Source organism: Thunnus thynnus, chromosome 1 (assembly GCF_963924715.1).
Source record: "Thunnus thynnus chromosome 1, fThuThy2.1, whole genome shotgun sequence".
NCBI classification, from domain to species: domain Eukaryota; kingdom Metazoa; phylum Chordata; class Actinopteri; order Scombriformes; family Scombridae; genus Thunnus; species Thunnus thynnus.
Window position 1 is genome coordinate 25,008,409 of NC_089517.1, and position 17,787 is coordinate 25,026,195.

At 38.7% G+C, this 17,787-nt stretch overlaps 1 protein-coding gene across 4 annotated transcripts in view; it reads right to left on the reverse strand.

Annotated features, from left to right (window-relative positions):
* Window positions 1-17,787, reverse strand: part of ush2a (Usher syndrome 2A (autosomal recessive, mild)) — a 236,830-nt gene that overhangs the window by 130,629 nt on the left and 88,414 nt on the right. For all 4 annotated transcript variants that reach the window (XM_067592610.1, XM_067592634.1, XM_067592617.1 and 1 more), the window contains exons 30-33: window positions 8,070-8,200; window positions 2,967-3,093; window positions 1,995-2,096; window positions 1,303-1,491 (exon numbers count right to left, since the gene is read on the reverse strand). In XM_067592610.1, the coding sequence (XP_067448711.1) occupies window positions 1,303-1,491; window positions 1,995-2,096; window positions 2,967-3,093; window positions 8,070-8,200 (549 nt within the window). The remainder of the gene's footprint in view (window positions 1-1,302; window positions 1,492-1,994; window positions 2,097-2,966; window positions 3,094-8,069; window positions 8,201-17,787) is intronic.

Consider the following 17,787-nt stretch of genomic DNA (forward strand, 5'->3'; position numbering starts at 1 on the left):
ACCTACAACATGTCATTTTATTACATGGCTAGGGCCTTAAGACAGAGGGAAAATTCTTGGGGACTTATCAAGAGGATCTGAAAACTTTTCTCTCAAGTAATATGTATAAGTAACATTAAAAATAAGTGACATATTTAAAGGGGACCTATTATGCTCATTTCTAGCTCTATATTTTTATTCTGGGACTCCACTAAAGTAGCTTTGCATGATTCAGAGTTCAAAAAACTCCTTATTTATCTTATACTGGCCCTTTATGCAGCCCCATAGCTCAGCCAGTGTCTTAACAGGCAGTTTTAGATCCTGTCTCTTTAAGGCCCCTCTCCCGATGAGCCCACTCTGTTCTGATTGGGCAGCTTTCCGAAAGCCTGCCGAGGGACAGCCATATCAGAGTTGTATAAAGTTACTGCTGATGCAAATCCCACGTTTCCTGCTTCACTGCTTCATTTTAAAAGCTTTTAAATGACTAAACAACAGGAGACTTTTATCTTGAAGAATTTACTGTAGACGACCAGCACACCTCCAACAGGTAAACAAGTTATTTTACTTTGCCCTGCTGTGTATTGGAAAAACATTTACAGCGTGCCAGCTCGACCTGAGTCTTGGCTCAGCGTGACTGCCCCCAAAACGATGAAAAACCACCATAATGTTAGCGGAACAGAGCACTGTGCGTGGAGCAGATGAACATATAAAGAAATCTGTCACGAATCGATGTTGGCTATGTCTGAAAGTAGAAAAAAAATGTTGAAAACTGAGCATTCGGAGCAGTCTGAAGCTGATGTTTTTTGCTCACAGGGATAACCTCTACATACGTTTAGCTAATTACTTGACACTTTGGCCACATTTAATATGAACATCCAACATTATAACATTATATATATGACTGAAAATAAGGAAAAGCATAATAGGTCACCTTTAAGGTTAAAATGTTGGACTGGATGAGCGGGCTCATTTACAAAGCAATAATGAAGGAAGTCTACACTTATGACCCTGCTCCTTCACACAGAGACAAGTTAACTTATCATCATCATATTTATCAACATCAAACAACAACCTCATTATCACCAACATCAGCAGCTACACTTAATAAGCATCTTGTTAAGATATACAGCACAGAGTTACTAGTTTATACAGTACACCAAATTAATTATTGTATTGTGTATTGTGGTACAGTGTACAATATCATTACACTCCTAATGGAAGCAAATCTCTGTACCAATTAGTGTGCATCTTGTGAAACAAGGGAATAAACCAACAAACAATCATCATAACTACTACTATCAACAACAATCAACAAGGTCCTACCATGACCCAGAAAATGGGCTCCATCCACAGTTTGAGTAGGGCATCCCTCCCATCTTTCATACACTGCCATCTTCTTAGTGGCCTTTGCCCAGTCCAGAGATTTCCATTCCTCTGAGGGGCTGTCAGTCATCTTAAAACTCACGTCTCTGAGGCAACCAGAGAAACCCTGTCGCATCAGCCGGGCATCACCTGGTGAGACAGACAAAAATAAAACCATAACTGTCACTCTAAAAGTTCTTACCTCATGCTTCCAAACACCTTAAAATACTGAGTTCAAGTTCAAAAGTTGTCAGCGGCAGTTGCAATGCCTTTCATGAGGATGACCAGGAGTTCCAAGTATCAATATCTGAATATGAGAATGATGACACATTTCATAAAGGTAGGAGGTTGATCTAGTAGTACTGAGGTTTGATTTCCTCTGTGTGACAATACCTGCTGAATTATACTTGAGGAAGATAATAAACTTCTTTGTAATCCTGGGCAGTGACACTACCTGCCTTATGGAAAAGAGTGGACAACATTTTGAGAAAATACCATTTCCACTTCTTTGAATAATCAATAAAGTATATAAAAAGAAAATAAATAGCCAAGCCAGGTTCAGACAGCCACAACGAACTGAATCAATTTAAAAAGTATGAATAATAGTATATAATAGTCTAATCTAAAAACACAGTGGGTGGGGATGGACTCACCTGAATCCTCTCTTAGCAGAGTGAAGTCTTCAGGTAGCCCTCCAATGAACACCCCCGTGTTCTCACCAATAATGGTGCTGCCGCTGGAAGCTGATGCACTACCTGGTGGTGGTGGTGGTGGAGTGAGGTGGAAGTGGGATAGTGTTGTTACATGTAAATGTGAGGGGACAAAGTAATAGTGTGGAAAAAGGAGGGAATAAAAGAGAAAAGATGGAATCAGAGCATTTAGGGAAAATTAGTTAAAGTGATTGTAGAGAAGTGAATAAAATATTACTGAGACATTACAAAAAAAAAACATAAGGGGGGTAACGGAAAGAGAAAGAGCACAGTGATTGAGACTAACGGCGTGTCTACACAGAAGGTGTTTCTGTCACATTTTTCAGTTGTCTGTCTCGCTCTCTTTTATCAATACACAGGATGTGTAATGGCTCACAATTAATTTGCACTTTATGCACATAAATGTGAGTCAAAGCATGATATTTATGCCTCAAGTCTATATATTTACGTTTTGTGTGTTGGGCTCTGAGTGCTGCCAAAACGCAGGTGACCTACACTAAATACTGTACCTGAACGCACCATGTGTAGACTCACAGATGAAGCACTACTTTCTGCTGCTGTTATGCTGTAGATATGGTGTAAGTGAGAGGAGGGCTATGCTCATGCAGTTTCTCCCCAGACAGAGAATGAGTTACACATTTGAACCGAGAAAATTAAGTTGTTTCTGTGTGTTTGTGAAGCAGTATTTTTCTCATCAGACACAGAGTGGCTGGGATTAACCTGGCTAATACCTCAACAGCTGGGGGATTTATATACAAAGAAACAGACACACATGCACATACTTGTCTGTCTCACACACTATGCACATCCAAGCACATGTGTACATACTTGCAGATGAACATAAATACACTTGTATTAACACCTACACAAACGGGAGATACACACTGTGGTCAGTATGAATATGAGAAGAGTTACCTCTGTATTGATTGTTTACAACGATTGTTCCCACGGCCCCTCGCCTTGTTGCTATGATGCTGTGCCATTGTCCATCATTGTAGCGGCGCCCTCCATCACCCTGTACACTCACAGCCACCGCTGAGCCCTATACACACAAACACATGCACACATAAACCCATAATACAGACAAGAATTTAAATACATTTACATTAATGGTGTTGTGAAGACGTCCAATTGACTTAAACCCATTTACTAACTCTGACCAGAGGTCTAACAACTATGTGTCTTATAGTAATTGCTAACCTGAATCTAAGATGACCTCTGGCTCTAAAGAGACCACTTTTCAAATCACAGCGTAATCAAACATGCTTACTTTGTAAGATTTTAAATTATCTCTTCTTTATCCCTCTCTTGTGCGAACAAGGTTAGACATTATGGATCGATGACACACATAATACACACACCATCGTCCAAAAGGACAAGAACACGGACATATAATCATCAAAGTGTTGTTACAGGGCTCTCTGCTCCCTATTAAGTATGACATCATTGTTGTGATCAGCTTTTAGCAAGTTACAAAGAGTAATGTAGTAAAACATGAGTAACAGATCAGTGCACACTCACAAAAATGCACTGACAATATATATCTACACATACACACACACACACACACACACACACACACACACACACACACACACACACACACACACACACACACACACACACAGTGATGAAGATTTAATGATGGGATCAATAAATGAATGAATGCCAGAGTATATCAGCCTCTGACATCTTTACTACCATTGCTGGACAGCTCTACTTAACAAGACAACAGATGAGGAGTCTCTCTACCTCTTTCACTCTCTTTTACACAGACACACAAACACACCCATTTCAATTCCTTGCCTAGGAAACACTGAACTCTCCGTAAAACTACTACCTAAGTGTCCCTGAGCAAGGCATTTAAAACACAACTGCTCAAGGAGATTTGTTTGACAGGTAGAAGACTGGTGAAGGTTTGAGGCCCGAAACATGATCGACCCAAGCTTATGCAAATGTACACGCTTCGAACTCTGCAAGGCTGATTTCATGCATTGTTTTATCCTGGAGTGTGTCACCTGAAAACTCTTAAGGCAACATAAGCACAAGCTGCAGTCTGTCTGTTGCAGCCAAGGTCGCGATAGAATGAAACAACAAGAGAAAGCTGAGCCCTTTCTTTGGGTTCACTAAAAAAACAACCATGACGACTAGTTTGACAAAGCTCTAGCTGAACATTATCACTTCTTCATTCAGACAGGAATACTGTGTCCTTCCTCCATGAGCAATCCAAAGGCCACACATCGCGTCTTCTGTGTTTTCTTTTTTTTCTGTCTTCAGTTCAGTAAGCGCAGCAGTACACTTTCCTCCGTGAATGCCATGTTTGTTTATTACTGTGGTCATGGAAATGCTCTGATTAGCTTTAAGTAGGTAGTAAGTAGCCAATATAACTTCTTTGAGGACTAAAATTGATCACCTTAACTGGTGAGTAAGAGTGCATATTGAGTATGTTCACTAGGGTGGCGTGTTTCCGCCAGCTGGGCCGGGTGTTGCCATTTGCAGTTGCGTTATTGTGTGGAGCATGTTTTGGACCTTACTGTGAAGCTCCGGTGTGGATGGGTAACAGGCATTGACTGAATCTGTGAGTGCTCAGAAAAACCTTTCCAACAAATTTTAACCTTCCTAAACTAAAAATAAATAGGAAAAATGTTTTTGTATATTATCGTGCTAACCACATTGATTGCGTAAAAGTAATCAGTTTTGCCAGCTTTCACTTTAGTTAGACCAGGTTTCTGGTCAAAATGTTTTACAATTATAATTACAATTCAAGGAAAACATGGGCAGAAAGTACATGAGTATAACCTTCCTCTCACTTAGTCATCATCTCTCTCTCTTTCACTCACACATACACACACACACACAATTGAATTATCACTGGGGAGTCACTTTCAGTTTGCCAGGCAACATATAGTGTAAGCTGAAGCCCTGCCGCTCACTATGTGCGGAAAGAGTAAATAGTTGGATGAAACACACACATCACTTAAGCCAAGACCCACTGGTGATGGTGGTGTCATCACTGTAGCTTTCACTTGAGTTGTACAGCACTGGATTGAAGTGAGTGTCCACTGTTGTGTGAGAATACTCCAATGCCCAATCTCTTTAATATACAGTGTGTGATACTGGAAGTTCATACACACACCAAATAAATAGCTCTTATCCAAAGTGCTGCCCCTGTGGCTTTCCCAGCTATACTTGGCAGCCCCCTACAGAATGTGAGCATGTGTGTTTGAACAAAAACGCATGTATGTAAGTGTGTGTGTGTGCGCGCGCATGTGCTTTTGTGTGTCTGAAGGCAATCTCTTATGGCTATAGACAGGAGAGGAACACTGGGTGAAGTGTGTTACTCTCATCAGATGACATCCAGATCTTTTTCCATCCATCTTGTCTCCTTGTGTCCTTGTCTCTCTCACTGTCTCTACTGAGGTTCCCACCTGTTTTCTGTTTTCAATTCTTGTAACTGTATTTCACTATAGAATATTGCAATATCTAAGTGAATTCATCTTTTTATGAAGGTTTTGACCTTCTATCCACACTAAGCTGGCATTTTCCACTACTATCTTTTCAAAACCTTTCTAAAAGTAAATAAAATTATATGAGATGGTCTCCAAAAATGAAAATGGACTGATAAAGAGCTTTCATATGTTTGTCATCTCAAAATCCAGTTTTACAAACCAGGCCAGTTCCATCCCTCTGACAGACTCACCACTAAAGACAGAGCTCAGTACGAGTGGAAAGAATAAACCAGGACTGGAGATGTTATGTTGTTTGGCTTCTTGCAGTGCCTTTTACTAGAGTTGGAGGCTTTCATCTGCAGATTCTGTCTGTTCCACACTCGCACCAGGTATAGACCATGTTTCTCATTTACAAAGAGTCAAGAGTCAAGAATATAGAAACAGCAGTTAATAGCAGTGATAACACTAATAAAGACTATTCAAAGTAAGCACTACAGGTAGTGAGAAATGTGTGTCCCAAAATGTTAACATGAAATTCCTGCTGTTTGACTGCTGCACAAATTAAGAGCACAGGTGCACTTATTCTGGTTATTATATTGGTAATATTACCATGTAGGAAAATCCTGCTGTTTCCTCAAAATACACCAGACACTGGACTGTGGTGTACACAGGCAAAGCTTCACTAATAAGAAACTGTGTCATTAAAGAAGTACACAGAATCATGAAAAGAGACACCTGTAGGATTTTTATCTCAATATTATAAGTGTAAAAGTGATTCTATTCTAGTCCGCAGTAATCAGTTTACACAGCTGTCAACGAGTCACACACAGAAACTCTAAATGTCAAACTAATCAAAGGATTGATCACAGAATATGACAGACTTTGATGCTCTTCCTTAAACAGCCTTAAACACCAGTAACAGTATGAGCTGTTGTTTTTTTGCAGTTTCAATGTAAATGTAATTCTGCACTCTGAGCTAACCAGGAGGTTTCCTTGTTTGTAATAATGAACATTTTCCACCTATTACTTTTGCAGCTTGCCAGTCATTATGGTTTGTTTTCTGCCCCCCGGGTGTGCGCATCTCACTGATGACATTGCTCGGAAACCTGTCTTTAAGTATATGTGTTTTTGTGTGTTTCAGCAAGTGTGTTAAATAGTTTGTGTCAGTAAGCTAACTCCAACGCTTTGGTCTATCTCCTCTTCATGTGAAAGGGATTGTTTTTGAGTACTCCTGAGCTTCAATGTATGTGTGTGTATGTGTGGCAGCTCACACGTGCACATATTTATGAGCATATCACTTTCCTGTGTCATGCTAAATTACCCCCCCTGCACTGGTAATCCCATTAGGCTAGCTCAACAGGCTAATAGGGGGAAGTAATGGGCCCAGCTATATGTATCTAGGGGAACACTAATAAGCCGTGACACCACTCCCACTGTTAATTACCCCAAACTAGCCTAAACAAAGGAATCAACCCAGTTGGAGAAGACATACACATACGTCGGTGCACATAACCACAGACACACAAATGAACAAGGATCTATTCAGTTAAATGCACCCCTCTGCACACACAGATATATCCCATAGTTACATTTTGATGAAGACATTGTGATAACAAGTATTGGATAGTGATACTGATGAGGATAGAAAGTGGAAGTGTGTATGTGTGTTTTTGTTTGAGTGTGTAATTAGTTGGTGGCCTCATGGAAGTATGTGTAATCATCTCCCATCATCACTTTCATCATCGAAGTCGTTGACTCTTTAACCCCTGTACATGTGTCTGTATGGATGGATAAGGGACGCAGGGCTGTGTGTGTGTGTGTGTGTGTGTGTGTGTGTGTGTGTGTATGAGGGTGCAAAGCTTAATTAGCTTGCAATTGGTATTCACGCGTGGTGACTGCAGGGAATGAGTTAATTGCAGTCCAATTCAAACGTTGACACACTTTCAAAGTTTTTCCCCTCTCCCTGTCTCCCTGACAGAAACCAATGAGGGGCTACAGATCCCATTTATTAGATGAGAGCAAGTGAGAGAGGAAAGAGAAGAAAAAGAGAGAAAGACAGAGAGACAGGTGGATCAGAAGAAAAAAAAAAGACAGGTGAAGGTGAGCAAGTAAGTAAAGTGATTAGAAATAAACCAAGAAACAAAAACAAATGACAGAGTGTGGATGAAAAAGATTTATGAGATGGGAACACAAAATGAATGAAATGTCCTCTAAGGACAGTAGTGCACTCCAAACGTGTTCTGCTGTCATGTCAATATGGCGCTGTAAATAACAGTTCACTTGCTGCAGCTCCAGGTGTTTGTTTAAAGGGATCCAAGCTAGATGGAGATGCAAGTTCTGCAAGTTGCTTTAGACTGCATTCAGACCCATAACAGCCCTGTTTAAAACGATGCAAGGGGCTGCATTGGTGGGGAAATGTTGTTTTAGGTACTGGTGACACAATGAAATATGATCCAGAAAGTCCAGTTGGAGCTACAGTTTCATGCATTTAAAACTCTTCAGGCTGATGTTGACATCTTCCTGACCACTTTGTGCTCACATTCTTCAAAAGTATAAAAACTTTACATACCTGTGGGTCAAACAAAAAGTAAGGACGTCCATTTTTTATCTGAACAGCCAGGAACTCTTCCTGATTTCCTGGAGAGAGGGCACAGAGTAGCAGGCCATCCGGGGATCGAGTCTTGAAACTCAACTCAACACCTGGTGTATGTGTGGAGACAGAGACAGAAAGAGGGAGAGAAAGCAAAAGATTTCATTTGTTCTCAGGAATGAATTTGGACAAAACCTTGAACAAGAATTGTTGTAAAAAAAAGATCCATATACAATATAATCAAATGGAGGAACCAAGTAATATGTTCATTTTAAGGCTTAAAACAGCACTTAAACCTTTTAAACTCTGTTGGACACATTTGGAGGTGAGCTGTTATCAGAGCACAGCTCAGTAAAAGATATTTAGAAATCAGAAAGCAGCCACTGTTTACCATCCAACCTACAGAGATGAATGATCAAGGTCTTTAATTTGTCATAAAATAATTATAATACAATAATCAACACAGATACTACGTGTGTATATGCTCCTTTCTTCTCCCACCAGACTTTTTTCTAAGTCGTGCAAGGGGAACCCCATAAAGACTACGGGGATAATGTAACCCCAGGCCTGCTGGGTTGCTGTCAGTCTACTAGAGAGCTCTGAAGTCAAGCATACCATACAATATATGCCCATTTACAAGAAAAAGAAAAAAAAAAGAAAAAGAAAAAGAGAAGGAATGTGTTAATGTATTTCTTCTTACATCTCCATCAAGTTCACTGTTTCCCAACTTCACTAAGGCTCTAAGCTGACTTCATTTCCACTATAAGCCAACCGTCCAGGATAATCTTACCAGTAAGATACTTTAGGGAAAACATGAACCTCAGAGGAAAAGCCTGAGTAGACAGACTTGCTTCAACAATTTTAACAGCTCTCGCTTGTAATCTCTTGCTTTCATCTCTTAAAACCACAATCTTCCATTTTATATTATAGGAATGATATAGTAATTAAAAGACTGAGTGGGGTCTCCTTAAGGTATAGATTTGAATGAAAACACAATAAATGGAACTGTTGAAGAAATGGAAATGTAACTGGATCCTAACATTGTTTAAACTCATTCAAGTTTCACTCTAAATCACTACACTAAAGGTAACTGATTTAGGGGAAAGATTACAGCCTGTAGCCCCCTGCATTAGTTACATTTCAGTTTACTGTACAACATTGTTCTATATGAAGGTCTGTGGCTAAATCACAAGAAAACATTAAAATGTTTGAATATCGAAAGTTAAACAAAGGATAGGATGTACAACTGTACGAGGCATGGTCTCGTGACTATGTAGTGTGTGACGAGGGGGTCCAGGGGATACGGACTGACCGCCGCTCAGAGTAGCATGATTAGGGACATATATATAGAGCTGGTAGTCAGTGCTAACCAGCCACAAGGAGCTATTGTCAGACTCTTCATGTTTGCACTGGAAAGACAGCTAGGAGTCCAATGGAGCTTTGACAGTCACTAGAAGCACATTCATGGCCCTTTGAGAGAGTTTCTGTCTGGGTACCTGTGTTGTAACTGAGCTAATGGATCTACAACCAGAGGCTCTCTGGTGTGTGTGTGTGTGTGTGTTTTGTGAGGGGGAGTGTCAGTACATACAGTAGCTGTAACCCTGCTGTTTACTGCATTTAACATTACTGTTCGTCAACCCTAAATATCGTATTACGCTCTGAATACAGTAATCAGCCGGCCAATGTGTTGTGTTTACTGCTACAGAAGAGGAATAAATCCCTAGTTCATGTGTGTTCTCATGAATGTTGTTGCTTATTAGGCTTGAGGAAGCCAACAGCAGCTATGTGTAAGAGGCACAGACTGCGATTACAGTTAGGCAGCATTCTGTTATCTATACCTGGTACAGCAGCTGATATACAGAACAGACCTCAGAGTCTTCACTATTACAGTATGTGAACGTTGGGAAGGACCGAGGAATCAGGCTGAACTAAACTTTCAAATCCAAGCAGACACAGAAAAGGTTATTTGAGCAGAAAGGCTAGTTTACACACACACACTATGTGTATTGTTGGAAAAATCACCTGTTTTAATAACATATGCCCACAAGAATCTATGTGATTATCTGTACAACGTAAACAATGATTCAGTGTGTAGTTCCTCTTTAATGCATATTGTGAATCAAAGCTTCAGCAATGTGGGAAACTTATGGGTTCAGAGACCAGATCCTCTAATACACACACACACACACAAACACACAGAACAGAGAATTCCTCCGGCATGCGGTGCTGTCATGTTACTGTGGATCAGAGACTGGATCTTAATCCACTACTAGATCCACACAGCGACACAGAGCATGCGTTTTTATGTGTGTGTCTGTGAATACGTGTGCGTTTCCTCAACTCTATCTGTCCCTGTAGGGAACAGAAGTGTGGGAAGATCTGAGGAGTTGAATGGAGGCAGCCCAGGGTTCATCAGAAACCGGTGTTAGTAAAATAATTAGAGAGTGAATTTACTTAACATCGAAAGAAGTCAAACAGTTACATGGCCAACTCAAGATGAATACAGATAAGCCATTTCAAGCTCCCAGTTTTCAAACTATTTTAAATAAGAATATATATTTTCCATGTTGTTACCTTGGGTCTGTTTTTTGACGGGTCTATTGTTACACACAATATGCTAGTATAGTAAAATACAGTGACTTGTACTTATCAATTTTATTTATTAAGCCAAAAGTCACAAATTAATCTCAGAGCACTTAACAATCTGTAATACATACAACATCCTTAGAATACTTGTGCCCATATACGCATACACAAACACTTTCACCTCTAGGTCTACCAGCAGTGTCACTTAAGTACTGTAGCAGGACCCCTAGCAGCATATACACAGGTAAGAGGTGCAAACATGGATGTCAGAAATAAGGCATCCTACCATCCCCTTAGATCCTCTGTAAGGAGTAGTGATGGAAAGTGATTCTAACAAATAGTATGGATGCCGGTTTCAGTGTATGTATATTATACATAACAGGGTCTAATACTGATTATTTTTACTTTTGTCTAACAGACATAAAGATGTGGATTACAAGAAGGTTCAGGTTTGCCATTTCCATTTCAGTCTAGGATACAACTGATTTAGAAGATAAACTGGCCTACTATTCATGTGAGAGACTGACAGGAAAGAATTTGTTGCATTTTTCTTAGCAAAAATCAGAAAATGAATGAAACACACTTGAATCTGGAATGAATGGATAAGTATATATATTAATATATTATATTTTCTTAAAATGGCCCCATCTCTGCAATGTGCACATGCAATGATTATCAATAGTACACAAAATCAAACCTTTTAACCCAGTTAATCATTTATAAACAGGCCTACATGTATATAAAGTGCAAAGTAGTATACAGTTGAAACCAGGCATAGATGTTCTTTACATCAGACTTGCATTCTGTACATCATGCAGGCATGTGTCATTTACATTCATGACCTTGTCACCACTGAGATGAGTGAAGTCATGACAGATACCTGACATTACATTATCCCCCTTTAACCTTCTCTCTCTGTCACACTCTCCTGATCTCTTGTGCCTTTCTTTCTTTCCTCCCTCTGCTTTTAACCTTCCTCTTCTTTTTCTTGACCTTTTTATTCTCCTTTTCTCCACCTAATGCCTCCTCTGAATATTTTTTTCTCTTTTTGCACCATCAATTCTCTTTTACCTCTTTCGCTCCCAACTCTGCTGCCCCTCATGCATCCTACTTTTGTTCCTCTTTTACTGTTATAATCTGGTGTAAACAGTTATCCATCGTAAAATAGACTACAGATAACATTACACTGTACTTTATACAGTGCATGCAGACATAGGAAGTATATAGTCTATCACTCATAACCAGTCATGTACACAGGGGACATGCCCATGGGACCTGGACACACACTCATGTGATTTGACCTTGGAGAAGCACCATCACTATCATATATGCCTCAGCACAAGAGTCAATATACATTTTATACAATACAAAACAGCTGTGTGCAATGGTCAGACATTAAATGCTAAATGATGATGCATTATAACCTGGTATATCTTCATATAAAGAAATGTTGTACAATATCCAGAACTTTGCTGCAATGAATTAGGCTTTTTTCCACTGTCTTAAGGTAGACCCGGTGCTCCAGAAACTCCAGAAACTCCAGAAACTCTATTGTGAGTTTCATTATGTAATGCTGTGTTTATAAGTAAACTCTCTGGATAAATTATGCAGGTATAAAGTCAGCTTTAAGTTTAGGTTTACAGTTACCAAACAGTAGTAATGGTGTTACAGAGAACTGTAATTGTTCCTCTGACCTTGTTTGCAATGGGAGATAGGTTAATGTGTCTATTAATGTATGTGTTTATATGTACACATGTATATAGCATGTCGTGTATTGATCTATGTTTCACAAAGAAAAGAGCATTTTATACATACATATGTGGTTATTATAAATTACTGAAGAGATATGTGTAAGGCAATAAACAACTGTTGTTGTTTGCATATAATATACAGTATGTTTATTTGAGTCTGTGTGATAGGGAGGGACAGACTGTCAACACATGCTTGGGCAAGGTGTTTGGCCCAAATGTACAGCATCTAAGTGACACTGCTCGTGCTCAGCATTACTTTGTTCAGATTTCCCCACAGGACTTGTGCTACTTCACACTGACAACCACTTTGGAGCCATCAACAAACAGACCTGAGCACACATCATGACAGGTGTCTCTGTTACACATACAGAGTGCATGCAAGCACACACACACACACACACACACACACACACACACACACACACACAAACACAGACAAACACTTGCACGGTGCAGTCACACAAACAGCATCTACCAGCATGTATTTGTGTACCTGAGAACACATACCAAAACCTCACTGACACAAACAAGCTAAAACACGCGCAAAAAATAATAATAAAAATCTGTCTTCTCAAACATAATTATTTTTTACCTGTAGCCAAAAATACACAGTAGCCTAATATTTTCCTATTTTTAAAAATCAATTTATTGGGACTAGTGACTAAGTTTGTTTTTTGCAAGTTATTAAAGCGGAACATTTGTGGCTCCAGAGGGGGTAAAGCAAAGTCTGATTGCTCAAGTCACAATCAAGTGATGTCACTTTGTTTAGGACTGACGACTGAAGACTACAAGTTTGAAAACAAAAAAAATCTTGGGGTTTGGAGTTAGAAAGAAGTGACACAAAAATGAAACAGCCTAGTGTTGAGCAACAGTCTGTCTTACAGAGTGCACTAAAGGAATACCATGGGGCCATTAATATAAAGTGTTTATTCCCCAGGGATGATGAATGTGCTCAACAAGCTGTCAAACTGATTATAGATATTGTTAGCATAGGTTGACATTTCGGCCTGAGAGGGATGAATCATCGTGTAGTATCTAAAATGAAAGGGTTCATCCTCTGGGGAGCATAAATGTGCTCATGGCAATCTGCTCACTGCATTCTGATATTTCATGTTGTGGAAACTTTGGCCTGGATAATGTCTATAGAGTAAAGGTCAAAGGTTCTCTGTTTGACTGCCTGCTCATTTGTTATATATAAAAAAAAGACAAATTTGACTTGATGGCAGAGATGGACAGAAGTTGACTGAGTCACAAAAAAAATGGGCACCAAATCCCACCTGGCCATTAAATGTGAAGATATCCTGCTGTAAGTAAAGTGTTGAACAGATTGATCAACCAACAAATCTACTGACCAAACAACATCACTATCTTTAAGCCTCACAGCTAGCATGCAAAAACCTGGCATGTATAATGTAAAATAAATATTTTAAATGTTGTAAATTGTTTAATTCTCAGCTGTGGCTCAGGTGATAGAGCGGGTCATCCATTAATCACAGGGTTGGCAGTTCGATCCCCAACTCCTCCTGCCCACATGTTAAAGACAGTGAACACCAAATTGCTCCCGACAGTCAGCACCTTGCAAGGAAGCTTGCTGCCATTGGTGTGAGAGTGTGAATGGGTGAATGAGAGGCAAGTTGTAAAGTGCTTTGGATAAAAGCACTACACAAATGCAGCCATTTACCATTTGTAGAATGGTATGAGGTGGCTTACAGGAATAGCCTGTGTGTAATCTATAGCATGCATGCACAATATTAAATCAGCCCGGCCTCTCCTCTGAGCAGTATGAAAAAAAATGTTTTTAGAGACCTTTGTCATTAAACTTAACCTGTGTTGTTTCACAGTGCTGTTATGTCAAAATCAGGATGGTTTTTCATAAGTGATATATTACTTAATGTACTGTAAAGAATACATTTTATGACCTACAAGTACATAAAACCAATTATACCCACATCATCAACTCTAGAGTTGTTAAGTGAGATAATTATATGGTTCAAATCGAGTCTTTTACTAATTAAAAACTATTATGGACTGTTATAAATTGAGTTTATTGTTCACTCTGAATGTTGAACTGTTTCTCCTCTATCTGTGCCTACGCAAACAGAAATTATTTTTGATATATTCCACAATATGTAACATTAACAAGCAGCAATATTCAGCCATTTAAAGTTTTAAATAGACTCTTATATATTAGGTAGTATTATTTCATATGATACTGTATTGTTTCTCCTCTCTCTGTCTCAGTAAACAGAGGAGGTTGTGTGTAATCATCTACACAACATAACCCGAATAACTCCAGTCATGTTAGCTCTCTGCTGGCATTAATCAAGAGCCTGGCGTATTAATGAGAGCGCGGCAGCTAGCTAATTACACCCATAGATTCTGCAGCAGCCCATTAAATATACAAATGACAGAATTAAAGAGCCCAGCCTCTTCTGATTAATCTTTAAATGGGGAAAAACTAATGATGTCTGTGCAAACTTTCCCTTCACACATTTCTCCCCCTCTCCTCTCAACGTCAGTGCCTGGCAATCAATCATATTAATTAAGGAAAAATAATTTGTATCATTTAACATTTCCCTCTTTCCTGCTCAGTTGCTGCAGTGGTGCTGCAGCAATGTACTGTATTAGACGTATCTGGAAATTATCCAAGTCTATTTGTTTCTGAATTCATTTTTTCTTCTTTTTTCTAAAATGTTTGTGATGTTTCATCTCTCTTCATTTACTGTGGGTTGAAGAAATACATCTGGATTAGTGGAAATATGAGCAGGCCATCATCCTCATTCCAATCAGCCCATTTCAGGCTCAAATACTGAGGAATTACAAATGAGGAGAGAGGACTAGATAATCAGTTTTGAACCAGTATCCATTTAAATACATTATTTTCCACAGACTAACGCATTCCAGTCTTAACTGAGATGCACAGATTCCTTAATTCAAAGATGAACAAGGAGAGTAGGAAGTCACATTGTAGGACTTCAAGTACAGAGGCATCATAGATAAGATGAATGGACTAACATGCATTTATGGAAACAAGCACTTACAGGGTTTTCATATCACTGCACTGATTGCATATGGTTATAAACCTGTTTTATCTAAAGTAAGATTCAGTGTGGTAAATATTGACCTTAAGTACCCTAAATTCATTCAGCATTAAGAAGCATCGTTAATCACAAGTGAACAAACTTATCATTTATGGAAACATGCCCTCCTATAACAATAATCGCATATGGAAAACAACCTATTTGGCTAAAAATAATTTTAGTAAAGTGGCCATAAAATTAAAGGTGAAAGGGCAAATATGTGATTTTACATGGTAAATAATCTTGATCTTAACTAAGATTTAACATATTAAGCATTGACCCTGCTCAAAGATGTGCCCTTAATTCACATGTTTAGACATTAGAAAGCCTGGAGTAAGAACCTGAATGAACAATTTATGGAAAACAAAAAAGTATTAATATTCCGAGAATGGTGCATAATGTTGACGGAGAAAAATGATGATCTGCTGTTTCCTCCAGAAAGCCCATCAGGATGTTCTGAAGCATCAATGCTGCCGCTGAGATAAAAACCTCAAGAACCTAATTTTGAGGGAATGCGTGTTTCGAAATTTTGTCTTGAGTTATGAAACTATACAAAAAAAGACTATACAAATATCTAAATTTTACAGTTGTCATTGCCAGAGTTCCTAGGTTTCCCCAAGACATCAACGATTGACGAGTCTCTCCTCTGTGATCAATTGACTCTCGAGGGGGCATTACACTGCATTACATTCATAATCCAATTTGGCTTTGATTTGTTCGCTGTTCCGTGCGCTTCGATGGGAATAATTGTCTGTAGATGATGCTATTAGTATTGATGGTTGTAAAAGGGCGATGGTTTTGAGGACTGCCGACACATTGATGGTCCAGAATAGATCCGGTCTGAAAGTGATTGTCTGATCCATTACCCTTTATGAAGAAGGAGAGTAGAAGAGATGAGAGGCACCCCTCAATAGCAAAAATCATCATCTATTTGCTTGCTGTACTCAGAGAGATCTATTTTCCTTTGTGATGGAGGAGTATGGATGAGATCAAAAATCATCATTTGCTGATTTGGGATAAAAAAAACAGCATCGAGTGTGAGCAACGAACAGGAACCAGGAATTATGAGTAGAGATAAAGAATAAAGAGGTAAGACAGCTGTTGGGATTTTTAACATAAACCAGAAATGGGTTTTACTGATTTGCATTAAGACAACCAGACAGTCTTACTATTCAGCTCTGAAAGACGACAGAGGAAACGATAAGAGTTGAAAAGTTATCCATCACTTTTTACAAAGGACAAGGAGGGAAGCAAGGGAAAAAAAAAAAACTTTCTCAGAATAAAAAATCCTCAGCTGCTGGTTGGAATAAAAACACAGTGTACAAAGTGACTGATGACATTTTATGGAAGAATGCTTGCAGATGATAAAGAGGAGGTCAGAGATGTGATATCAATATAATTAAATATCTAATCTGGGATCTGTATAAACTAAAATGATTGCTGAGTACTGTATGTTCTGTTTTAGCCACACAGTCATACACCTCAAGACCAACCATGTTCACAAGATCATATATATATATATTATAGGAGTGTAATCAGTAAATAATAAAAGACTTTCTGATAATTGATTTTCTGTCGAAATTAAAGTTAATACTGTGTATGCTCTTAGTAGAAGGATGATTTTCTCAATCTTAAACAAATACATTTTAAAAATTACTATAAATGTGATTTTCACCTCTAAGGAAAGTAACAAAATCAAACATATCTTTATACTAATGAACAGATAATTTAAGTTATTATTGTGATTTGAACAGATATCCTTTGGGCGGTTTATCTGTCCAAATACACTCCTTTCATTTCATAGAAGATCACCCTTCCTTTAGCCTTTACAACCCTCAAAAGGCCTTTACAAAAACGAAAACAACAGTTTTTATAAATCAAATATGTGTGCATGCTCAAAAATTGTTGTCAATCTGTCATTAAAGCAGACTGGTTGTAGTAAAACATGGAAGTGGTTGCTCTGATCCCTCCACTTTTGTTGTCTTGCCTTTTCCTCCTTTGTAAACTCACCTACTTTCCCATTTAAAAGGCCACGAAAAGGCCTTATTCCAATACTTTCTTCAGTGTTTGGACTGACTTACTGTTTGGGCTGTATGCTCCTAATACTTCAGATATAAAATGAACAGTACATGAATCCTTTGTTTCTGTGCGGCAAACATATTTGGGTGTTTTAGATGGAACAAGATTATGTGACCAACACAGAGAGCTTTGTTAGTTCAATTACAGTTGACTGCGGTCACATAAGGATTACAGATGAATACTTTTTTATCTGCATTAAGT